Raw genomic sequence first — 16096 nt, forward strand, 5'->3', positions numbered from 1 at the left:
AGCAAGTCCGTAAAGTTCTTTGTGCTGTATCAGTGACTATGTGTCTAATGCATACGCTAATTGGCTTGATTCTCAAATGTAGGCCATGAAGTGAAAATTGGTGTCACTAGTAGACTAATCCTATCAGTAGCCTTCTATACAGTTGTAGTTGGGACTATCCAGCAATTCTTGGAGTTATAAGTTGTGTTATAACCTGGTAAAAAGTCCAAATCAGCCTTATCTGCTGAATCCAGGATCATTAACAATATGAAATTGTTGTAGCAGAAATTGCTTGGTTAGGACATCTAGACACATGTTCTGCTGCAAATGTATTGCCTTTTGTTTTCAATTAAGGTGGTGTCTTACAAGACCTTTAACAAGGGCAGAATTGGTCTCATTGAGACATTTTAACAGATGTAATGGAATGGTCTGAAACTAATGTGTTTTTTCCCCTATTTCTGCCCCTAAAGTCAACTTTAATTGTACATTAGACGAGTGCTTCGGCCGTGTAGCATACTTTTCCCCGTTTTCGCCCACATATTATTACCCTTCATATGTCTTTGTTTCCAGTTCTCATCCATGTAGCACAGAGAGAGTACCGGCATGGTATACACATTATTTATCTAATTAAAGTGATTATTATTAGCTTAGGATAACATGTTATTAATTGCAATGCATACTAAGGCATTTCAAAGATAGACACATTGGTTGCTTTGTGTTTAGAGGTTCATGACATCTAAAGGGTAGACTTTTCTAATCAATATTTTAAGCTGATTATATAACAACTAAATCTCGTTAATTATTTCCTATTGTAAATAATCTAATACTTCATAACATAGGACTTGCTTTATTATTAGTTGCACTGTTTGCTTCACAAAGTAGTAAGGCTACAGACTGAAATCCTTATTTTATCAGCCCTCAAGATTTTGATTAATTAATAATTCTAGCTCCTAGGGCATTTTTTCCACTCATTGTTGATGGCTAGTGTCACTAGGTGTTCTTTTCTTAAATGTAAGTTTCAAGACTTTCCCTGACAAATTATTATTATTAAATATGTTGATTTTGGATAATTTCAATATAACTTGACAAAAAATTCACAGTAATTAAAGTTAAAATATATTTTTATAATGCTTTAGAAGTAATTGGGTACTCTGTAAATGCTTTGGTAAATTTTAAATCATTAAATTATTCTTTATGGTATGGTGGCTAGGTGGTCACCCACACCCTTGTCTGGTCATGTCCCACCTGAGGTTGGCCACACCCCCTCCCCACCTGTAGTCAAGCCCTCCAATGCAGGTGTCCAGATTTGTGCACCTGAAATGCTAAGGGGTACGAAAACAACACTCACCATGTGTAATGTGATATTTAAAATGTGTGCACTTAAAATGGAAATGTCTTCCCAACAACTTACCTCACTGGGACAGTCCACAATGACCTTAAATACATATCCATACACTTTACCCAGCAGGAGGGGTAGAGGCTATTACAATGAGGGAATTTAAACATGCATGGGATGGGCATGTGGCTATCCCAAATCAAAGACAAAACCAAGGACTGATTAAGGTTTGAGTCTTAAGAACAGGAAAATCTGCCGTCAAATTCTGTTCAAAACATTAGGGAATCTGAGACATCCCAGTTGTCTCAGCTAAAGGTCAGGAATTGGCAGATTACTTCATTAATTGCAAGATAGCAACGGAAGACAACGTGTCCCCTGTTCGTTATTTTTGATATTGCCAAAATTATTAAAGTAAAAAAAAAAACATGAAATATCGTCTGTTTTAATGTAATTTTAATGAGACCGAAACTAAATGAGGCAGACCTGCTTTAACTAAGAACAATCTTATACATCTCTCTGTACTGAAAATATCGTCTGGAACATGGTGTGCGCCATTAAAAGTAACAATGTTGAGAAAGTTGTGTTCTGAATGCTTACTTCATGAAATTTAATTTAGTTATGGTTGCATAAAATTGCTGTACTGAACAGTGGAGTCTGTCAACAACAGAGAACAGGGCATTGATTTTAGATAATTAAAACGGTAAAATAAATATGAATCAGAGTGTATATTACTTTTTTTTATTTATGAAAGCAATGGGGTGCTAACAGATTCAGAAAGTGGGAAATCGTATTTAGTCAAGGTAGCTGGTTTTGAACAAAAAATATGATGCAAATATTTCTTCCATCAAAGCCTTTTGCCTTTGATTTGAAATCTCAGATCCCTTTAATTCAATCCGCAGTTGTATCTTTTAATCTCCGTTGAGATGCCTTGCAGTGGTAGTTAAAAATGTTGCCACTGAATAATGCAGATGTATTATCGGTATAAGCCATATACTGGATTTTCTCTCTTCATGCATTGTTTAGAGAACCAGGTGGCCTGCAAAACGCAAGCACTGCCCAGATGCAACCAACTGTTTGCCAAACGGCCTTAAACTAAAACTGTTGAACAGTATTAGTACTTATCAAAATTGTTCGCTATTCCTGACCAAGGACCGAGATTCAGAATATAAATTAAACTACATGTACAGGCAAAGTCTAAAATTACTAACCTAATCATTTCCAGTAAATTATCCTTGCTGTCGACTGGCTTTCATACAGAAATACCAGCTGGATAGCAACCTTTGTGTGGCAGCGAGATTAAGAAGAAATATCCTTGCTGTGTTTAAACTGATCATAATGCAGTAAGAATAATGTTCATAACATATTTATGATAATTATTTAAGGTTAAAGCTGGAGCGAGCAGAGAAACTAATTAATGGGCTCGGAGGAGAAAAGGAGCGCTGGACAAATATTGTTTTGCAGCTGGAGGATACTTACCAAAATATAGTGGGAGACTTGCTATTAAGTGCTGGAATTGTGGCTTATTTAGGTTCGTTCACTCCAGAATTTAGACAGGTAAGTTTAAAACGTTAAAATAAAACCTGAAGTATTTAAATTACTCATTTCTATTGTAATTGGACAATTTGCATTTTTATATATAACTTTTTTTATATATAACTACTAGAATGTTCCGTACATTACTATGCTTTTTGTTCAGAGAAAAATAGACATATTTAGCTCACCATTATGAGTGGAGAATAGACATTTCAGACATCTTAGGCACAAAAGGTTTGGTCAGAGAAGGGCAGCACATAAAAGCCCAGAATATAATTAAGCTGGCTCCCCTTTGATTTCTGTGGTGCTCTCTGGACATGCCTTGTTGGATGTCGTTCAATCTATCGACTTACAGTACATTAAACAAACGGAAACTACAAAAAAACTAAGAATATTAATATAAAGTAATAATGTAAATAGCCAATCGTACTCTGATACATGTCTTATACTCCATCCTTCCAACTTGAAGAATCAACCATTAAGACACTTTATGTTAATCTTAATAATGTGAATGAAAGCTATATAAATCTTGAGGATTTACCCTTTAAAAATAGGCTTTGGTTATCTTAATTATAATCTTAAACTCATTAAAAGTAATGGTCCTATCAAGTAATACAAAACAAATAAATGAATCATAGTTTTCAACTTATTATTGTAATATTTTTTTCTGTCCAAAGGAAATATCAAAAGAATGGTTCATTTTATGTCAAGAGAAACACATTCCTGTTTCGGATGGATTTGCACTCTCCAGCACTTTAGGAGATCCTGTGAAAATAATGGAATGGCAGTTGTACGGGCTACCAAAGGATAAGTACGTCTTCTAAAGTGTTTTCCAACAGCTTGTGCTGATTAAAAGATATGTTAAATACAGAAAAATGATTGGCTACAAAAAAATTTTTATGTTGTAGTTTCTCCATAGAAAATGCCATTATTGTGACATCCGCTCAGCGCTGGCCTCTCATGATTGATCCTCAAGGTCAGGCAAATAAATGGGTAAAAAACATGGAAAAGAATAATAAAATTCAAATCTGCAAGGCTTCAGATTCTGACTACATTAGAACAGTTGGGAACAGCATCCAGGTACTGGTAAAAGTGGTGTAACTATTTTTTTGTTTGTTAATTTATTCCATAAATATTCCAGCACTGTTGTCAACTTGAAATCTGAAATGGAAACAGCCTTCAGAAAATGTGGTTAATTCGTAACACGTTACACCATTTAAGTTATAATTACCTTGTTAGTCTCTGTCATCTTGTCTTGCTCTTTATTAAGATTTATGACCCCAAGGCACCTGTTCAGTATATATCTCCTGGCTTTGTATCATTTCCTATAATTTTGGAAATATTATGAGCAATTGCCTGCATGTTAGTGTGTCGCTTTTGTGTACTTTATGAGAAAACTGACTTAACAGCAAGAAACAATATTTTTCTTCCATTTGATTAAGAAATATAATTTATTCAATGGATATCTACTGTTTGTATTCTTATTTTTAGTAGTAGTAGTAGTAGTATGTCCTTGAGAATGTATGCTTATTAAGTTATGCTGTGAAAGCTTTTTTTTTAACAATTTCATTGATGTTATTAGTCGTAAATTACAAACATATTCAAGTGCAGTAAATACAACATCATAATATCAAGGATCTAGGATATTTTTTTCTAGCACCTACAGAATATATTATTAAATATGTTGTTTATTTGATATATATTATGACAATAATGGCAAACATTTTGTGTCCTAAGTGCCCAATTTTCTGCACGAAACCAAGTTTAGTATATATATATATATATATATATATATATATATATATATATATATATATATATATATATATACAAACATCCTGTTTAATCTAAATGTATATAAATATATTTAGAGATGGGTACAAGGTGTTTGGTCATTTATCAGATGGAACCCATATACTCCTGCTGCCACTGCCTTTTTTCCTTAAGGTATGAGGAAAGAAATATTGAACACAATGCAGCTTATTTTCATATTCATTTTAAAACAAACATTTATAAACATACTCATCGCTATACTATGAATCTACAAGTTGCAATCAGGATTTGAAAAAAGGTATCAGATCCAGTTCTCTCTATTCCATGCCTTTATCATTTTCCCACTGTACCATTTAATGTGTTTGTTTGGTATCAGTTCGTCTCACTTTATGAAAACTGTATATTTTCAGAAGCCCAAGCACCATCTCCTTTTATCTCATTGTTTGTGTTTTGCATGGTTGTACATATTTGTATAAATTGTGCCCCATTCCCCTAATACATTATAACATAAAATTAAATATATAAATATAATGACTCCAAAAACAATCCAGTACTAGGACACATGGATAACCACAGCACAGCTGTTTTAATCAAAGGTTCAATGAAATTTTGTTAAATCACCTATGTTCAAGCAGAGATCTTTATATATCCTAGAATTTTAAAGTTCCCTGAAGACTGCCTTAACAAGCATTTATTTAAATAATCCTGGATGTCCTGTGGGCAAATTATATTAAATAAATATAGCCCTGCAGCAGTCAGCAAGTGGGAGATAAGTATAAGGATCTGAAATAATCACACTCAACAGGACCTAGAAAAGTAAAACATGTTTAATGGTGTAGTTACTCAAATATAGGTAGATAGATAGATAGATAGATAGATAGATTGACCTATAAGTACAGATAAACTCAATATTCTCATGTATGAAGGTAGTGGGGATAATGCTGAAATCAAATTAACATACCTGTTAACCCCCCAATAACCAGAAACCCACCAATTACCACACAACAGCTTTCTTTGATATAAAACAGACCACAGCTTTATTAAACAACATGAATATGCCCTGTGTTAGCCTAAAACTTTGAATATAAAACTTTTATCAAAAGAATAACAAAAAGGCCGAACGACGGAGGAGAGCGGACGCATGGCGGGTTAGCTCCGCTCCAACAGGGTGTTTAAGCGGCTGAACGCAGCTTGGGAGAGGCTCTAAAGCTCCACTATACCTTACCAACGGTGCAGTGAGGTGACCATGGCGTCTCAGAAGCCCAAACGAGGGCAGGACAAGCCGGCACACTTCTTCTCCCCGCGAGTGGGGAAACGCGGCATGCCGACCCAAGATGGCGGCGCCCACCGCTCTGCGTCTCCGTCTCGTGACCGCAGTTCAGAAAGTGAAGGGGAGGAGGTGGAGGCTCCTGTGACCATGAGAGGCATGCAGCAGCTGCTTCAAGAACTCCGTAAGTCCTTACATGCTGACCTCACGAATGCTGTTAAAGAGATTAGGAGGGATGTGCAGGAGCTGGGAGAGAGAACTGCTCATGTAGAGCAGAAAATGGAGGAATTTTGCATAAGCCATAATGATTTGATTGATAAATATAGCGCCATTGAAGATGACCATACCCAGCTCTTATTAAAAGTAGCGGATTTAGAAGATCGTTCCCGCAGGAATAATATCAGGCTTAGAGGCATTGCTGAATCAATACAGCCGTCTGACCTGGAGCCTTATGTGCTCTCTTACTTCAAAGCTCTCCCTCTTACGCATGCTGCTTTGGATTTCACGATTGACCGCTGCCATAGGTTGCCCAAACCTCGAGACCTTCCTACTTCAGTTCCTAGGGATGCTATAGTCCGGCTGCACTTTTTTAAAACGAAGGAAGCCATCATGGGGGCCGTGAGACAGAAACAGAAAATTCCGGAGGAATTTCAGCACATCACTTTGTTTGCTGATCTCTCTGCCTACACGCTTGCCAGGAGACGTAGCTTCAAACCGTTCTTGGAGTCTCTGCAGAAGAATAAGATCCCTTACAGGTGGGGTTATCCCACAAAATTATTGGTTACTATCGACGGCGCTACGCATGCGATTCATTCTCCTTCTGACTGTCCTGAGAGGCTGCGTTCCTAGGGTGTCCTTCTTCCACAGGACGTGTCCATCCCTCCAGCCAAGAAACGCCTGATCAAGATGCGGCGCGAATGGGCTCCATAGGTCGCCCTCCCGGCCCTTTTTCTTACCGCTGACCGTTGCTGCAACTCACGGATGATCGTTTGCGGGACTTCTGCTACTTCCGTTGGCCCCTATGGGTCATCTGAGTGGCCTGGGACAGTTGTTCTCTAATGCGATTGTGAGTTATTTTCTATGCTGTGCAGATGGGCACGGGGTTTCCAAAACGTTTGTTACCTTTTCATTTTGTACCTCTCCCATTGCGTCCATTGTATTATATACACCCTGTCTGTTTCGGGGGTTATAGAACGACGACTGCACTCCTAGTGCTCGTCTATTATGGGCTGCCACGCTCCGGGGCTAGTGCCCAGTTCTCTGGTGACGGGGGCTGTATGGAGAACACATAGGTGGCTATCACCTGCTTTGGTTTGGTTGTTCTGGTTTTTCTTGTTTTTTTATTTTCTATGTTCTGTTCTACACGGTGCCTGCGGTTATGCCCCGCTCTCAGCTCCTATTCTTATGTTTCTATTACACATAATTTGCTGTCCCTTTAGTGTTCACTATTATGGCTCAGGATACTCTTAAGGTTATGTCTATGAATGTAAAAGGCCTAAATAGCCCTCATAAGCGTCGTCTGGCATTGTCTGAGGCCAGCAGGGCCCACGCCGCTGTCGTATGCCTACAGGAAACCCACTTCTTAAATGCCCACCCGCCGTCCTTCTCTTCTCGCCAGTACCCTACGCACTACTCAGCCATGGCCTCTACTAAAACGAAAGGGGTTTCGATACTTATTCACAAAGATTGGCCCTTTGAATTGATTAAAAAGGTTTCCGACTCGCAAGGGAGATTTCTTTTTATTGTGGGACGCTTGAATCAACAGGTTGTTACCGTGGCGTGTATCTACGCGCCTAATGCTGACCAACTCCCGTTCCTGTCAATGTGCTTTGAGAAATTATCTAAGGTCCAACAGGGTCGCATCTTGGTCTGTGGGGATTTTAACCTCCCCTTAGACCCAGTATGGGATACATCCTCTTCGGCTCCCAGGGCTCGCAGTGCGCCCCTACGTAGATTATGTTCGGGTTTTCAGGACCTCTTGTTACAGCATGGGTTATATGATTCTTGGCGCATCCTACATGGTACAGAGAGGGACTATACGTTTTTTTCTGAGGCCCATAATAGTTATTCCAGGATCGATTTTGTATTTGTAGATAAGCTCACTTTGCAAGATGTCAAATCGGTCGTTGTGGGTGATATCACGTGGTCGGACCACGCTCCGATGTTCGTGGACTTGCCCTCGGTGGCAGCGGTTAGGGGTTACGGAACGTGGCGTTTAAACGACTCTTTGCTTAATGACAAGGAACTTGTCTCCACCCTCATCACGGCGACTAAGGATTTTTTCGCTATTAATTATACCCCTGAGGTAGACGTTCCGACGGTTTGGTCTGCTTATAAGGCGTTTATCCGGGGCCATTTCCTACAACATACCTCCCGACTTCGGCGTTTGCGCAGGGAATCCTACCTCTCGTTGTTGCATGCGTTGACCTCTCTGGAATCCCAGCATAAGGCCAATCCTACCACTATTTCTGCGCAGGCGCTGCACAAGGCTCGCTCGGAACTACGGGCGCATCTTCTACAGCACACTGCTTTTAACTTGAGGAAATCGAAACAGCTATTTTACCGTAAAAGTAATAAGGCTGACACTATGCTGGCTCGCAAACTCCGCGCCCAAGCAGCACGATCCGCAATTCCCTATGTTCTCAATAAATCAGGACATAGGGTTGCCAATCCAAAAGCCATAGTTGAGGAATTTGCTGCATATTACCATGCGCTATATAACCTTAATCAGGATGCTGATACGCATCAACCTAGGGGGGAAGACATTAATAACTTTTTAGATACCCATAAGGTGCGCCATTTGGTGGAGGCCCAACAGAATCTTTTATCTCAGCCGATAACGGTAGATGAGATTCAAACTGCAATTAAAGCCCTCAGGGCTGGCAAGGCTCCAGGTCCTGATGGCTTATCTAATATCTTCTTTAAGAGCCTTTGTCCACAATTAGCGCCTCATCTTACCTGCTTATTTAACTTTATTTTCTCTCAAGGCACGGCACGGACCGAGCTTTTAGACGCCCATATTATAACGATTCCCAAACCAGGCAAATCACCGACGAAATGTGAAAACTTTCGGCCAATTTCTTTGCTTAATTCTGACATTAAATTGTATTCCAAAATATTAGCGACCCGGTTAAATCAGGTCTTACCGTCTCTAATCGACCCGGATCAAGTGGGCTTTGTTATGGGGAGGCAGGCCCCGGACAATACTCGTAGATTCATTAACATTCTTTCACAAGTACAACGGTCCAAAGCCGCAATGCTATTACTTTCCCTTGATGCCGAAAAGGCTTTCGACCGCCTGAATTGGGCGTACATGCGGGAGGTTCTCCTTCGTTACAAACTCCCCATAGCCTTTATTCGAGCTGTATTGGCCCTTTATTCTTCTCCTCATGCTAAGGTGTCATATGCCGGGTTTCACTCTGCCCCTTTCCCCATTACTAATGGTACGAGACAGGGGTGCCCGCTGTCTCCTTTGATTTTTGTGCTTGCCCTGGAACCCCTGGCCATCGCCATTAGGGACTCCCCGGATATTCGTGGCTTTTGTTCTTCATCTCTCGAGCATAAACTGGGGTTGTTTGCCGATGATATTCTTTTGGCCATTTCAAACCCGACTGCGGCACTCCCCCATCTTCAGAACCTGTTACACGAGTATGGTCGATGCTCTTATTATAAAAATAACACTACTAAAACGCAAGCGCTACCTATAGGCTTCCCCCATGATGTGCTTGCCTCCCTTAAAGAGACCTTCTCCTTTGATTGGCGTACCGATTCGATCCTGTATCTGGGCATTTATTTGACAAAATCTGTCCACTCTTTAGTACAATATAACTATAATAAACTTTGGGCCACTATAACGAAGGATATACATAGATGGGGCAAATTTGAAGTTTCGTGGTGGGGGCGTATTGTCTCCCTTAAAATGATGTGTCTTCCCAAACTCCTTTATTTGTTTCGTGCTATCCCGCTGCCGGTTCCACGTCACCTTCTGTTACTGTATCAGCGAACCTTCAATGCACACATCTGGTTGCACCGTCCGCCCAGATTTGCGAAGCGCATTCTCTATATGCCTGTTTTCCACGGCGGTATGGGTGCCCCTAATTTGCTATATTATCATGATGCCGCTAGACTGACCCAGGCCCTACAGACGGTGTTCGCAAACCCCACCCCAAAATGGGTTGATTTGGAAAATGACCTTCTTTTGCCTTATGATTATCGTCAACTCTTGTGGTGTTATAAGCGAGAGAGGCCTAAGCTTCCCTGTACAGGACCTGTTCTCCAACATACCTTCGGTATTTGGGACAGGAAATTGTTGCCTGTTTTACCTGCCCCCTGGGTCAGGCGCCGAATGCCGATCACTTCTCTCCATTTCTTCTCACCTTATCTGTCTCTGAACCGTTGGAAGGATAAGGGGATAGTTTCGGTTGATGATCTATATGACAAATTACACTTACGCCCCTTCGCTGTTCTTCAGGCCCAATATGCTCTACCGCCCGGCGACTTGTTTCTTTATCTTCGAGTGAAACATATTCTAGTTCAACTGTTGCCCGCTGGTATACCTGTGCCTCAAACTCACCCTTTAATGAAGCATTGTTTTTCCTCCCCTTATCTGAGACATACCCTCTCGGTATGTTACCGTACGTTTTTTGGCCCAGGCACCAAACTGTCTTATATGGTAAAGTGGGAACAGGAGCTGGGCACGCCATTGGATCTGGAGGACTGGCACAAAGCCCTTCGTAATTTACAGGGTGTATCTCGCTGTGTATCGCACTGGGAAGTGAATAGGAAGGTTCTCTACCGTTGGTACCTGGTTCCTTCTCGTTTGGGTCGCATCTTTTCAGATGCCTCCGCCCTATGTTGGCGCTGCCACAACTCTCCTGGTTCCATGCTCCATGTCTGGTGGGATTGCGTCAAACTTCGGCCTTTCTGGTCCATAGTCTTCGATGTCATTAATAGCTTGCTCCCTTACAGAGTATTACCTCATGCGAAAATAGCTTTGTTAGATATGCTCCCCAAATGTATAGGGAAATTGACTCGTCAGCTTGTTATGCACGTGCTTATAGCGGCTAAAACACTGATAGCTAGACTGTGGAGATCGGCTCGTATTCCCTCCAAGGAGGACTTGATCTCTCTCATTGAAGAGAATGAACAATATGAGCATGCGGCTCATGAGGCCTCGAATCATTTGGACTCCCATGTTAAAGTGTGGAGTATGTGGTGGCTCCGTGACAATGTGGGGGGTAGAGGGACCTGATGTTTCGCGGCGTCTTTTGCGATACCGCAGGGGCATTATGTGTGTTTTTTTTTTCTTTTCCTTTTGCATGGCAAGTACCGTGTATTTTGTTGTTATGTGTTCTTTCTTTTTATTTCTTCCGTACTACGCAACGACCCTTTACCCACCTGGGAGGGGCTCGCTTCAACATAACTCATCGACTCAGAGACCGCGGTTCTGTTTTTTTTTGTTTTTGTTTTATTGTTTCTATGCAATACTATGACACGAATTGTATCTCGCAGTATCTTCAAATCATTTTATGTATCGTTGTCTCTGTGCCGTGATGTGTATTGTACCGCTTTACGCATGTTGGATTTATTTGTTTTCAAATAAATGTTAAAAAAAAAAAAAAAAAAAAAAAAAAAAAGAATAACAAAAACAATACATTAATAATAAATATCAAATATGAAACAATATAAACACAAACAACCCAACTTTCCCAGCTTCTGTTTGGGGACCACACCCAAAGGAGACACCCGCAAATTGTCTATAAAAGGGGCAGAGAATGGACCAGCCATCCAGCCCACAGCCGCCTCCTTAGCAATTTTATCCCGAACTACACTAGGAAATTCAAAAACCAAACACAAATTCCTAACCAAATCCGAAGATAGATGATCCACTAATAAAATCTGCACTGCCCTGCAGTTCCTAAAACGGCTTAGCCACGGCAGCATCACGGTGACGTCCACTGGGGTCATCGCCCTTCGCTCCCACCTCACTGTGGTACCCCCCAACTGACGCATCGCTGGTCTGCGGTACTGTCGCCCCCCTTGCACCGATCTGGAAGCCAAGGAAGGCGCCTCAAAGGCCTGCCCTGTTTGCCCTGATGGTTCCCAATCATTGACCAAAGCTGAATATCCAAACCCAACCCTGGAGCCCCGGGGAGTTTTGCACAGGAGCCAGACTCCCAACTATTTAGGAACCCCTCAAGCGCCTGCAAAAACTCCCCAACCTCAGGTTCCCTGGGTGTTTGGCAAGGGGAAGCATACTCACCCTCCAGCAACCAGCAGCAGGTGCCGTCATCACAGATACAGTGCCTTGCAAAATCAACTGACCAGTAGGGGTACCAAAAGCCTCCACCTCTGAGGAGCCATACACCTTTCGAGGCCCCATACAGAAGGGGAGCATCTGCCTCCCTATCAGAGGCTCCCTGACTTTTCCACAATTGGCCCCTCCGTGTGGGCCTGCTTACCCCACTAGCCGCATGCCCTGGCTCCAGGACCTCTGGATCTGTTGATGTGACATCCTCTTTGGATAGGCAGTGTCCCTGCCTGTGTAGCCTAGTAGGACCCGCACAATCTCCCGCTCGGCCACCATTTCGTTGGAGCTGGCTCCTGCTACGGTAGTGAGACACTGCCACCTTCACAGGGCTCAACTGAGCAGAAGGGCGGGTGCACAGGTGAACCGGCGCATGCCCTCTAGATAAGGCCTCCACAGTCCCACCAGGCACCTCAGCCTGGGCATAAGGGTGAACAAAATGCTTGCAAATGGCCCTGCCACCGTCCTTGTCTGCAGTAGCCCTAAGAGCAGCAAAGATTGAATCAAGCTCCATGCTTCCTAAGCCATCAAACATGCTCAGGACACAAAAGTGGCACTGACCCAGGTCACCCTTTATCCCCATGGGACCCCCCCCAAAAATTGCATACACCAATCATACAGCTCTCACCCACACTCATATATATGCCCTGACCATTCAGCTATGCTAATTCCCAGGGTCCTTTACTGTTAACCTTATTAATTCAGACTACGCAACAGGGGCAGACTGACCCAGCGGGCACTCGGGCATGGACCGGGGGCCCAGGAGAGTCAGGCGGCCCACGAGGGGCCCGGTGGGGTCAGACAGACCACAAAGATTGGAAGGACCCGGAGTCGGGAGGACCGCGAGGGACAGAAGGACCGCAAGGGTCTGGGGGAGGGGCTACAGGAGCAGCCGGGGTTTTTTTGTGCCGCCGTGATTGACGTGGAGGAGAGAGAGGGGCACCAAGTGCTCACTCAGGAATAAGTTTACAGCAACGGCTCCGCTTCCCTCACTCTCCTCTGCGAGGCCTCTGTCTTGGTCGTGGCAGAGCAGCAAGATAGAGGCCTCGTGCTCCCACCGCAGGACTTCTGTAAGGTAAGTGAACTACAAATTGGGTAGATATTGAGAGAGGGGAGGGGGTAGATAGTGAGAAGGGGGAGAAAGGGGGTAGAGAGTGAGAAAGAAGATAGCAAGAATATTAAAATAAAGAGTCAGAATGAGTGAGTGAATGAATGGATTAATGTGTGGATGCATTGTGTGAATGAGTGAGAGAATGAATTAATGTGTGGATGCATTGTGTGAATGAGTGAGAGAATAAATGAATTAATGTGTGGCTGAATTGTGTGATTGATTGATAGTATGAATGAATGTGTGGATGAATTGTGTGAATGAGTGAGAGAGTTAAGTATTGACTGCATTAATGAATATGTGTAATTCATGTGTGTGAAAGAGTGAATGAATAAATGATTGTGTGAATGAAAGTGTGAATAAGTGAGTGACTATAAAAGTGTTTGTGTGAATCATAGGTGTATACTTGATTTGTGGAAAGGCAAAGATAGCACAAGCAGGGTGTTCATGGGACCAAGATGGCACAGGCAGGGTGTTAATGGGACAAAGATGGCACAGGTAGAGTGTTTATGGGACCAAGATGGCACAGGACGGGCTGTTTGGGGACACAGATATGGTACGCTGGGCTGTTTGGGGACAATGTTGACTCATGCTGGGCTGTTTGGGGACAAAGATGGCACAACCTATGTGTGTAATTTGGGTGCTGGTCAGGTTCTTTGTGGGCAGTGTGGATGCCAAGGCTGGCCTTTGGGGTGTGCAACCTGTGATCTATGCCTGTAATTTAGGGGGTTTATCTGTACCTTTAATGCTGTGAATTCCAATTGATCTATACATGCAAAGCTGGGTTTTTGTCTTATTCAGCTGATCAATGCTGTTTCCTACTTTGGAGGCGCCGGCCCTGTTGGCAGCAGGGTCTAATATTAATATATATCGGCAGCAGAGTGTAATATATATATAGGTAGCAGGGGCTAATATTAAAGAATGAAAAATAACCGCCAATTCAGCTATTTTGAAATCATATTTCAATCATAGTATTTACTTCAAAGAGATAAGTACATACCATGTAGTTAAAAATGCATGTCTACCGTATATATATATATATATATATATGTAGTGTATATGTAGCATTTTATAATTGCCCACACACTTTGGTCCCTGTCCCCCCATGACCGGCCCAAAATCAGGGGAGTGGGGCTCGGCGGGCAGCAGGTCTGCACACACCTGCTCCCTGTATAACATGAGGAGTGCCGGCTTCTCAGAGCTGAAGCGAAGCCACGCCCACTTCTGGACCAGAAGGCCGCTCGTTCCCTAAGGAGAAAAAAGGCAAGGCAGAAGAAGAAAAGGTGGAGAAAGAGGGGCTACAGGAGAGGAGGCAGACAGACACAGGAAAGGTGAGAGGGCATTACCACAGGTCTCAGTCTGTCCCTGCTACACAAAAGGCAAACATAGATGTATATAGTAATAATGACAAACTTTTTTTTTAGCAGACATAACAATTGATCACTAATATGGATTTCACTTAGCCGTAGCCATTAAGGATCTTTCAAGTTGTAGTGACATGAACACAATATTTGTGCCATCTTAACTTTCTAGTATGAAGGTGGTGTTCTTGGAGCAGAAATCCTCAGACCCTGATTCTGAGCAATTTGTTGAGTTTCTTACATTTGCAGCTCTGCACGTTTCCTCTCAGTTCAGCACTTCAGTTAACTCCTGAGTAAAGCTTCAGTGAGTCTCCTATTTTATTGACAAGAAGCTTGTTTGTATTTGCTTAGAACTGCGACCTTGTAAAAAGTAGTTTTATGCATTTTATGGAACTTTTACTGTTGCATGGATCCCATAATATGATTCACTGTTAGGTGGTTCATACCAGGATTTACCATTTGTAAAGTAGTCACATGGCATCAGATATTCATTAAAGGAGGCATGCATTAAAGGAGATCACCATCCGCCAAAAATAAAGAATACACCAGGATGCATGAATATTTTTTTTTATATTAGACACATTAGATAGCAAACAATCTAGCAAATAAATACATCAGTAATTATAAAAATAAGAAGTTAAATACAAAAAATTTAGATATTTCAGCACCATATTGAAAATATTTTTTGTTTATAAAATGTGATACATACACATGATCAAATTTTTAAATTCTTAAGAAAGGCTGTAATCCGTTTGTTATGTAAAATATAACAAAAATGATACATCAAATTCAAAATTAATATCCCCAGAACTACAAGTAGCAAGAGTGGAAATCCAATATACATCCCTTTAACACAGTGTCAAAAAAAGGAACTCCTTTAGGACCATAATTGTAAACAGATAATAAATAAAATAATGTTAGTAATAATATATCCTGCAATCCAGCAGATTGATAAAGTACCAAATGGCAATAATCTGAATTTGCAACGCTTAAGGATATAAAACATATGAGCACGCTTTTTTTTGCTGTAACAATGAATGGTCTCCAAGGAACCATATGGAAAGTACAATGATGTATAATATATCTTCAATCTTCTTGTATGATAGTGTTCACTAGAGGACAATATGGAAAATCTGATTAACCTGGAATACCTCATACATGAGTGCCACGCACATAAACTGCACTGTATTACATCAACTGTGTTGACATAACTCATCTGTCTTATAAAGGTTTAGCAACCAATAAGGGCTACATTAAGTAAAGATACAACATAAACCACTTAAGCTATGTTTCGTGATGCCAGATAGTAGTAAAAGGGTATGATACTGTAATCTATATATATATATATATATATATATATATATATATATATATATATATATATATATAAAATTTTAATGCATTAAAATAGCAATTTCAGCCAAGAGTCTGA

At 41.4% G+C, this 16096-nt stretch overlaps 1 protein-coding gene across 1 annotated transcript in view; it reads left to right on the forward strand.

Moving 5' to 3' along the window:
* LOC128492590 (dynein axonemal heavy chain 3-like) overlaps nt 1-16096 on the forward strand; it is a 428956-nt gene that overhangs the window by 343042 nt on the left and 69818 nt on the right. Inside the window, exons 59-61 of the mRNA XM_053465187.1 lie at nt 2698-2869; nt 3526-3659; nt 3757-3928. Coding sequence (XP_053321162.1) covers nt 2698-2869; nt 3526-3659; nt 3757-3928 — 478 coding nt within the window. The remainder of the gene's footprint in view (nt 1-2697; nt 2870-3525; nt 3660-3756; nt 3929-16096) is intronic.

Source organism: Spea bombifrons, chromosome 4 (assembly GCF_027358695.1).
Source record: "Spea bombifrons isolate aSpeBom1 chromosome 4, aSpeBom1.2.pri, whole genome shotgun sequence".
In the NCBI taxonomy this organism is placed as follows: Eukaryota; Metazoa; Chordata; class Amphibia; order Anura; family Pelobatidae; genus Spea; species Spea bombifrons.